Raw genomic sequence first — 10,703 nt, 5'->3', positions numbered from 1 at the left:
CAGAGTGTGGGGGACAGAAGCAAACCTGCAACCCTCCTGTACTGCCCTTAAAGAAAAGGGGACAGAGCACCCCTTTTCTGTTCCCCCAGACCTCGCCAAATTAAGGGAACAACGAGAACAAGTCCAGGTCCTATGGTTGTGAAGGACCCTGGCTTTGTCCTGTGTGCCCTGGGACCAGGGCAGGCCGGGGTTCTCTGGGCAAGGCCACTTTCCTGCTTGTCCCCAGGGACGGCCGCTCCTTGGACGCTGATCAGACAAGCAAACCCAGCAAGCTGAAGCCCATGAGGTCACTGCTTCTGCGGCCTGAGGCCTAAAGCCCCTCTCAGTGGAGACTGGGGTGGCACCAAGGACACTGTGGAGAGAATGTGTGTCACTCACTCAGCTGGCCACCCCCAGACAGAACACCACAGGAGAGAGGAGGCGCTGCCTGGTGGAGCACCTCAAGGGACAGAGGTGGCAATAGTTTGTCACCACTGGACTTTCCTGTAAGAATTTCTCAGTGAGGCCTCTTGCTTCCTCCACTGTCCCCAGGAAGAAGGGGTGCCCACCTTGCTGGCCTGGCCTGGCAGATGAAGAGGCACCTCCTAGTGGAATTTGGGAGAGGAGCCCAGGGGGCTGCTCAAGAACAGACCAGGATGAGCCTTGTGTTCCTGGTGGGGGACACTGGACTTCATGCAGCCACTGGGAGCTGAGGTTGGACAGAAAGGCGAGCAGCAGGCAGGGAGACCCTGGGGAGAGCCAGGAGGCGCTGTGAGCCAGGGAAGGGGCCGGTGGTGGACAGTGAGGCACCTAGCAGTAGGCTTCAGAGGGTTTGGCGATGAAGGCCTCATCCAGGACGACACAAGGACACCTGAGTTCCCTCCTGGGGCAGCTGGAGTCCTGCAAGAGTCCTGAGGGTCCTGGATCTGTAAGGCCTGGACAGAACCCAGGTCAAGCCTGATGGGAGACCTCACAGGGATGGAAGGGTTTGGGTGGGACCAGTCCCCAGCTGTCCCTTGGTTTCTGAGTGGTGCTGAGGAACATTCCAGACAAAGGCACCTTGTTAGCAAGGCCAGGGGTTGCTGAGCCCTGGCTTCTTGTGCTCTGAGGTGCATGCTCAAGTCCCTTCCTCCACCCCTGGAGGTGAGAACCTGCCACCTTGCAGCCTATGCCCAGGGCCACGCTAGGCTACAGAACAAAGCCCCAAGGAAGGAGCAGCCAGAGGCATCTTTCCCTGGGTCCCCGCTGTCTTGGGACACCCCCCCCCCCCCCCCCGCTGTCTGATCATGTTCTCAAGCTGCAGCGGGGGAGTGGAGGGAGCCACTTCTCATGTCCCCTCCCCAGGGCAAGGGAATCAGGCCAGTTCATTTCATCAGTTAATAGCGTCAGGCCTGTCGTGCCCTCACTGGTCCTCGTGCCCTGTCAGCACCAAGGCTGTATGACCTTCTGGAACCTCCTGCCCTGCGTGCCACTGAACACCTTCTTCCTTGATAAGAAACAAAGAGCCACCAGCCAAAGCTGTCCCCCACGGAGGCCTTCCTGCAGGGTGTCGGCCCTCCTGGCAGGGGCTGCCCAGCTCCCCTGCCAAGCCCAGCGCCAATACCCCTGCCCCTGCCAGCTCGGGCTCCCTGCTTCCTTCCTTTCTCCTCCAGCGCCGCAGCCTGTCTTCTGCCCCTGGGGTCAGCGGTCACTAATGTTTGTTGGGTTCCTCTAGATGCTAGGGCCAGGAGTCTCCGTGCCCTCGACAGCCTCCTCGCCCGCACCTACCTGGTGGGCCTGGATGGTCTGCAGGTTGCCTTCGGTGTGCTCCAGTCATGGGCCCATGTTCCTCTGCCTCCATGTCCACCCTCTCCGCACAGCCATGAGAGGACTGTCCCTCTGCTCTCTAGCAGCTTTGTGAGGCTCCGTGCCACCCAGGAGTCTGGCCAGCCATCTCACTCTGAACTGGTCCTGCTTACAGCCTACGATTCTCCTTCCCCAATGACACCTGACCTGCAGCTCCTCCAGCCCCTGGATTTCTGGGGGGCGGTGGCCCCATCTGCAGCAGCCTCCCTGCCCACCCCGAACACCACCTCCCATGAGTCCTGCGGGTCTCATCCAACGATCCCTTCCCCAGAAGCTTCGGCGAGCAGGCTACGGCAGCCCCAGGCTGGTGGCTCCCACAACAGGCTGGACCCAGGTGTCCTGCCTCTGCCAGTGCGAGGCTGGTGGGGGTGGGTCTTTCCTGTGGCCAGAGGAGACCCATGCCCCTCAGAAAGCAGAATCTGCAGCTGGAGGCCTGGGAAGGACGGGCTCCTCCAACAGAAGGACCATCCCATGTTCGCGTGGCCAGACGCAGGGAGGCTCCTTTCACCACTGCCTGCTCGTGGTGCCCCCAGTTCCCAGAGAGCAGGCCACTGGGGGCGGCCAGTCAACGCAGACCCCCAGCCCCGCCCTGCTCCCTGGGTCAGAGTCCAGGGTGGCTTGGAGCCTGAGGCTCACCAGTTCCAGGAGACCAAGGATTAAGGTGTTGCCAAGAGGTGTCCCAAAGAATCAAGTGAACAGCGTCTGTCAGTCAGTGGCACAAGTGACAGACTTAGGCTTAGCAGGGACAGAACTGGATATGGGGCGAATGGTGGAGCAGGATGGGGACACAGTCAAGCAGACAGGCAGCATGTCCTCACTCGGGCTGGCTGGGCAGCCCATGCCCATCCATGCTGACTCCACCCACGGCCAACTCCCTGCCTCGAGGACGAGATTAGAATGGGGTTCCACGCTCTCTTCAAACCCATCCCGGGCCACCCGAGGCACGTGGTACCTGCTGGCCATTGACAGATTCGCTCTACAAACACATGGTGGCCCTGTGCATCAGGAACAGAGGGACTGGCGGTGAGGCAGACCCTGGGTGAAGGTGGCTTCCATATTTGTTGAAGCCTGTGACGAGGGGAGCTGCCTACCACAGAAGGAATGTCCAAGGAGCAGCAGGACAGACCTCTGCTATGGTGGGCAGGTCCCCATGTGCATGGCAGGGTGTGAGTTCACACCCATCCCCCTGAGGGAGCAGGTGGGCACAAGAGGGATGAGAAGAGCTTGTGAACGTCTGCAGATGCTCCAAGGTCATCATTAACAAAATTAGGAAATGGAGGTTTCTTTCCAAAACGCTTTAAAAGAAAAAAAGCAAATAGCGGAGTCCATACCCACAAAAAAAGCAAAACTGAAGAGTAAAAGGAAGCAAATAAATATGTGTGTATTTATAAAAATTGGCTGACAAGTCAAAGTGTAACACAGAACAGAAAATGCAAATGGTAGAAATTACCCTATTCAAATAAAAATTTTAAGAAATAAAATGCAACAACTTGTATAAAGAAATACGCCTAACACAACATGACAGAGGCTGAAAATAAATGGTTGGTCAAAAATATAATACTGGAACTCTAATCAAAGGAAAGAGGGGTGGCAATATTAATAGCAAAGGATAATTTAAAGCAAAAAGTATAATGCGAACAAAGGGTCATTATACAGAGATAAACATTAACAGAGATACATCATTAAACCTTTATGCACCGATAATGAAGTACAAAGGGGAGAGAGGACAGCCCAAACTTGCAGTGGGATATGCTGACTCCTGACGGAGCTCGAGTCCAGCGGGCACAGAGATATGGAAAATATACTCAGAATTCACTGATATAAAATCTTTCGTCTAGCTGTAGCGTCCAATGTGTAGCCATTAGCCCCACATGACTGCTGAGCATTTGGAAATGTGTGTATGAACTGAGGAACTAATTAGTCAATTGCATTTGTTAAAATTTGAGTCTAAAAAAACTGAAGCCATGTAATTTTTTTTTTTCCTAAACTCAACTTTTGTTTTGGTAGAATTACATTTTTCTCTAATCACTGAGAATTTGACATCCCAATGTGAACGTGCTGTAAATTTCAAACTGAATTTTCAAGAATGCAAACTCATGCATTGATAATTTTTATACTGGTGTTATGTTGAAATATTTGAACATGTTGTTGAAGTAAAATGTTTGTTAAAATTAACTTCCCCTGTTTCTTTTGGCTGTTTTAATATGGCTACTAGAAAATATAAAATTACATTTATGGCTCACATTACATTTCTGTCGAACAACACTGCCCAATAGAGCACACCTTGTTTTGAAGGTTTCAGAGAATATTTGCCAAAACAGATCACTACTAGGTTACATGGGAATAAGAGAATAAATATTCTAGTATGACAGACTTTTTACTTTAAACTCCAAAAGAACTCTTAAAAAAAAAGTAGAACAAAATAGAAATAAAAAAAAAATCAAGGGTGTAAACATAAAATGAGACCATTAAAACATCAAAACTTCTAGGATGTAATCAACTTAAACATAAGGCCAGATCAATAATCTCTATATCTTTTATGGCATCTCTGAGAACCTGACACAGACATTTTCTCTCTCTAGAAAATGCAAGAATGTGAAGAATTCTGTATATGATTTGTGGAGGGCCTCACACTTCCAGAGCCCCCAGGCTATAAATGCTGATATTATCAAAAGTGAAAATAAATTAACTTAGCAGACAATTAAAATTCAAGGAACATGAAACAAAACTCTCAAGGAAACCAGGGGGTAAAAAAATAGCAAGACAAAAGCCAGAATGAAAACAGCAGAACTGTCAAATCCATGAGCTGTTTCTTTTTTTTGGGGGGGGGGGCGGGGATGATATAAATCTAAAAATAGGTAACTACTAGGAAAAATACCCATCAAGAAAGAAAATGCATAAATATTGTCAAAAATGAGAAAGAGGACACTTCCAAAAACCACAGGTTCAAAATTCAGGGAGTATTCGGCACAATTGCATAGTAATTCTTGGGGAAAACTCAACTTTTTCCTTATAAAAATCTAATTTAATAAAGTTGACAGAAGAAATAGAAAACACAAATCAACAGAAAAAGAAAAATAAATTTCTGAATTTTTCCAAATTGTTTCCTCCAAAAGCAGCAGAATCTGGTCAGAATCTGATGAATTTGCTGGTAAATTGTTTCCTATTTTTGAGGTGCAAATAGTTCTGATCGCTGAACAGCCTCACCAGTATTTCCTTCCTAGGTGCCTAACTCCTAAGCCACATCCAGTCCTGGGCCAACATAAAGACACTGTCATGTAAAATAACACCTCTCCAATGTCATAAACTATGGACAGTAAGTTCACTGGCTCATCTTGTGAAGCAAATATGTCAACGCCTACACTTGGTAAAACTTTTTCAACTTCGCAGTGACACAAGAAATACCTACAAAAAATATTGATGTGTATGTAAAACTACATCCACATTGTCTCCTTCTTCTATAATTAAAAAACCTTGTACTTAAAAGGATCAGACAGGAAATTAATCATGTAAATAAAGCATATAAATTACTAAGAACATCAAGAGCCCTAAGTGAATAAAATATGATTTAAATAAGAGAGCTAATTTGAAAATGCTTAATGAAAAACGTTCAAGCTCAAATTAAATAAGACAACAATTGCTATTTTACATGTTAAATTAAGTTGATTTTCCCTACAAAGCAAACATTTCCTTGTGTGAGAACTTTTTCCCCTCAGAGCTTCTGGTCTTCGCCTATGGCGGCCAGTTTTCCTATCGCCTGGCTTTGTGAAACGGGTGGATTGAAACATGCCTAATCCACTGGCAAGGTAACAAAGGCTTAAAATAGGGTCTCTGCCGACCCCATCTGCCTGTCGTGAATGGTGGGGGTCTTCCCGTGCACTCTGGGACAGACTTGGTCTAACCTCTGTCAATAACAGCCCAGACCATGCTGTTTTAGCAGATTATTAAAACACAACGTGCTTTTCTCACTTTCCTGCTTGTTGGGGGAGAAAAAAGTGGGACTATCCCCAGTGTCTGTCCTTGGGTCTTCCCATCTCAAGGTAACTTAAACTTATGGGGAAAATAAAATGTCTGTGGGAAATGAGTCTTACACAGCCTCCTTGCTGAGGTCAGACTCACTTCCTCATCTTCTTTCTCACCTGCTTCCTTACTTCAGAGATCTAGCCAGAAGCAGTAAGTGGCAAAAAAATATCTTTTAAAACTTGACCTGGAGTTTTAAGCCCAGGGAAGGAAGGCTGGGTACGTGTGGTTCCAAGCAGAGCTGGATGCCCTGGGCAAACATGGCATCCCTGTGATTACCTAGCACAAGGGAATTTTCTATGAAATAGTTACTGTTAGAGTGATCTTTTTGTCAAGGAGATATAAATAAGAGCATCATTTAACACCAAGAAAACATGGTAATACGTTAAAATCACATCTTGATAGGATTCTAGCATGTGGTGAATCCAAAAGCCAAAGATATGTGCTTTTTTAAAGAGTGGCTTGAATTGTATCCATGACAAGCAGCAAAGACAGTTTTCGGTCATGTAGCCTGGGCCTCAGGAGTGGGTCTTAGAAGTCTGCTTTTAAAATTTTCTACTGACAAACTGAACTGAAATGATTTTTTATTGGCTCTTTAATAGGAGTTGGAAACAAATCCCTTGCCCCATGATTTCCCGAAAAACAGGAACATAAGTATGCCACCCCCGGGTTGGAGCGGATGGACTATGTGAAGCAGAGCCTGAACATTGGACCCGGCCAGACACTGCTAGCTCCTCATGCACCAGCTCAAAATTATGCCTTACTTTCAAAATGTTGCTGCATTCAACAAATAACTTTTCCTACCTCAGAGAATCTGGTTATAGTTGCTGAATCGGGGCAGACAGTGGTAGTTGTGAAAACCTTCCACTATAAATAGAACCAACACTAACTGCCGGGTAAAGCACTAGCCAACCTATGAGCCAAGTATCCATGCTAATGAATGCTTATAAAAATATCACCTAATTCCGATTATTCAGATGACACAAGAATTATCTGACCAGATTACATAGGATCTGGGAGATGTGTGGTTCTTTAGGGATTCTTTTGGCAAGCAGAGTTGCAAACACTGTTCAGAACTATACATATAAGGCAGTGGTGATCGGAAGAGATGGAGACAAGCACTAACTGCTAACCAAAACTTTGGCTTCATTTTTTCTCTTTCTTCAATGTTACTATCACAACATGAACCACTTTTAGTTTGCAAAGTATTTCTCACAGGATGTCCCTTGTCCCTCGGTTATGGACGAAATAATGGGGGCTGACTTCTCTCAGTGGTTTTCTCTCTAAATTTAGACAATGCTCTGCCAACTTTAAGTTATGTCAACTCCCGGGGCTTATCCATTTTCAGTGAGAGATGCCACCAGGGCATGATAGGGAATAAACCCCTTCTAGAATGAGTGGTTTTTCCTAATGGATGGACCAAAAGAGGAAGGAGCAACAGAGAGTACGGTATGCAGTCAACAAGGGATTTGCCTGTGTGTGGTGTGCCAGATGGCAAACTACTGTCACCAGTCTGCAAATAAGTAAAACAGCAAGAGAGACATTGCTGCTATCTCCAAAAAGAAACTGGCTGGGACTGTGAAAAGACAGGCAGTAGAATATGAACATAGTCTTGTAATTTGTTCTAGGATTGGTCACGATCTTGTAGCCTGAAACAATGTGAGACCTGACTTACTCAAAACAGGGACTTAAACTCCAGGGCTCCTAGTTCAAGGCTGTGTGCGTGTATTCGCGTCTAGAAACTGATCTAGGAATGCACTTGTGATGGGAATACAAGAACACCATTTCAGAACAGCTGCCAGTGTGATTAGAGCAGTAAATTCTATGTTCAATCCATAGTAAATACACCTTTTGGACAGGTGTAGATAATTTCATTACAAAGGCAGGATGGGAGGGAAAACAGCCACTCAAAGTTTCAGTAATTCAATAATTTATTCCTCTAAAAAAGTGTGTAAAAGTATATAGCTCTCATCCACAAGGTATATATGAATGACATTTAAAATGGAGGCCTTTTATTATTGTTTCTTTTTATCAAAGTCTTTTAGTGTACTGTACCAGCGCTATACTGTAGTCTTTTTTTTTAAATGAACTTCACATATTTTTGTATTCTTTCAAATTGTTTGCTATATATAAAAGAAGCTCACTGCAAAATGCTTGAAGGAAAAAAGAAAACAAAAAGAAATTCAGAACTTCCCAGAAATGTACAGCTTTTACATTTAAAAAAGTTTCTGAAATATACATACAAGCATGCTGGACAATCCCACCCTTCTCCCCTCCCCACTGCCCCTTTTTAGTTCAAACCATGGTTAAGAGTTCTGATTTCTGCAGAATTTCCAAAATTAAAAATAAAAAAAAATAAAATAACTTTTCACTCTGTAGCAAATCCAGGGCTTGTACATTTCAGATTAATTCAGTAAAAAAACTCACAAGTAAAATAATGCATATTTAAGGGAAATATTATACAGACTTTTTCACACAGAAGTACATAATAAGATTTTTTTAAAATCTATTGCCATTCATTTATTTTTGCACAAAAACGTATAAATATGTCACCAGCTTTTCTTAACTTAAAAAACTTAAATAAAAGACACCAGATGAAAACTACCCTTTGCTGCCTTTTTAAAATTTTTGTTGGTTTTTTTTTTTTTTTTGCTTTTTTTTTTCTTTTTCTGCTTAGAATTGGGTTTCTAGGGAAGAAAAGCCCCTGCATTAAAAACAGCCCATTTAAAAAAAAAAAATTCAAAGTTCTGATGAATTCTGGGAAAAAAGCAACCCCAAAGTGGTAAAAGATTACAAATATCTACTTTACAATGTGTCTTCTCACCAAGATAATTTTATACAAGTTTACAATCTTCATCATCTTATGCTCTTCAAAAGGCCTTGAGAATTTTCCTTTCTGATTAAGAAAAAATAGCACTGCAATATTTTTAAAGTCAATTTTACACTGTACACATTAGATACAAATGGTTTGATATATCAGATTTTTTTAACCTATACATTGCGAAAGTCGACCCCTCCCCCCTTCAATTGGTGGCACAGAGAACAAAATTATCCATTTACAAGTTATTTCTCTGCTTTCACATTCCCACCACACAACTTTTTTTAATATAATGTTTTAAATGTTAGATTATTTCAAGAAAAATACTTTTACAAAATCATATCAATTATTACATTTTTTTCCTTTTTTTTTGTTTTTTTTTTTGTTTTTTTGTTAATAACCAGGACATGGAAGTCTCCTGGAAGAACTTTTAAAATCTGCATGATTCTCTCCACAGATGACAAGAGCTCAAGGCCTGGTCAAAGTGGCTCCGGGAGGCCGGTCCATGCCCGCTACTGCCCTCAGACAGAAACACACAGCAACACAAGGGTTAGAAACAGGGTCTCAAAGACAACCCTCTGGGCCTGGAAGGAGGAGTCATAAAATACTTCAATTAGCCATTAATGCTTTAAAAAGGCATTTTTTTTTTAAAAAGTCCCACCATGAAGGTTCAACTTCAAGTACTAATTTAATGGTTAAGTTGTAATATTTCTTTGAAATAATATTCCTATGGTCCAGGAAATATTCACCATATTTATAACTGATTTTATGAGCAAACACTTTCCACTGTGATATGTACATGAATGAGTCCCTTTTGCTCTAATGAGAGGAGAGAACTGGCTTTCAATAAGAATTCACTAGAAAATATATTTCCATTGTGACTATATAAAACTAGTTAAGGTACTTGCCTCCACGGCTCTGGACAGAGCTCGACTGCCTTGGTGTGAAAGTGTCATCCTTCACGAAACGCGGGCCGCGCACTGAGCGTGGCAGAATTCCTAAAACCCAGTGTGTTCTTAACAAGATCTACTGCTGGGTGGTCATGAACACATGACGTTTTAGGCATGGTCTCCCCGATTTGTTTTCACTCTTTTTCCGGCTTCTAGGACAGAGGTATGTAGTCAAAGAATCCTATGGTGGATCCGAGTTGGGTTTCAGCTACTGTACCTGGTCCTCAAGAATCAAAAAGTGAAAAGAAAGTCACAAAAACAAATGACCAAAACAACTTAAAATAAATAAAATGAAGCAGTCTCCAGACCTTTCGAATCTACACATAGGTATGAAGTCAACCAAAGCATTCATGCCAATCTGGATGGGAGCGTTTGGGAGATGGAGACCCGGGTATGAAATCATGTACTTGAGCTGGTTATTTTTAAAAAGTCCCAGAGAATGGAGTTCAGATAACCCACAGGCCATACATCAAAAAACAAGAGGATTTCATCCAAAGGGCTCTGTGGCCCTCATTTTTAAACAGAGGCTGAAAACACAGACTCTTGTGCAAAAGGACACTGTCTCTTCTGTTTCCCTCTTAAAAGCCACTGGCAACCACTACTTCCTGTGGACCAGTGGCTGGGGGGGAGGGGGCTGCACACACCACACATTGGCTGAAAGTCACTGCTTATGGAAGTTCCCAGGTCCATGAGAGAAGTGTCAAGGAGTCGCTGTGGTCATGAGCACTGCAGAATGAACATGTGCCTGCTGAGAGCTTCACAGTGCGGGACTATGGAGACTGGTCTGAAGAAAAGGATGTGGGCTATTTGCAAAGTATAGCAGGTTCCTCAGACGGAGGCTGCGGGAGAAGAAACTGAGCCAGAGAGAACAAGTGCTTTCCAATTAAAGTATATTCATGATGGCATTGTACAACTGAGTGAGCACCACAAAGTGGACGGGAAGGCAGGAAGTACGGTCCTGGGTGGCTGGATTGCACGTGAGCCAGGACAGTGCGTTGTACTGCTCCAAAACAAACCTGCCAAAGAGAAGACATGGGTGAGGGCAGGAGCCAGAAGGAAGGCCAGGCGGCTCTCAAATTGTAACAGCCAGA

General features: G+C 44.4%; 1 protein-coding gene across 1 annotated transcript in view; it reads right to left on the bottom strand.

The window, feature by feature from the left end:
• Positions 1 to 4,651: 4,651 nt before the first annotated feature.
• LOC113180938 (mediator complex subunit 13L) overlaps positions 4,652 to 10,703 on the bottom strand; it is a gene marked incomplete at its 5' end in the record, with an annotated part of 267,867 nt that continues 261,815 nt past the window's right edge. Inside the window, one exon of the mRNA XM_077794521.1 lies at positions 4,652 to 10,628. Within this exon, the coding sequence (XP_077650647.1) occupies positions 10,496 to 10,628 (133 nt within the window). The remainder of the gene's footprint in view (positions 10,629 to 10,703) is intronic.

The sequence above is a fragment of the Urocitellus parryii genome, unplaced genomic scaffold (assembly GCF_045843805.1).
Source record: "Urocitellus parryii isolate mUroPar1 unplaced genomic scaffold, mUroPar1.hap1 Scaffold_224, whole genome shotgun sequence".
In the NCBI taxonomy this organism is placed as follows: domain Eukaryota; kingdom Metazoa; phylum Chordata; class Mammalia; order Rodentia; family Sciuridae; genus Urocitellus; species Urocitellus parryii.
This window is presented reverse-complemented; position numbering and strand designations above follow the sequence as displayed.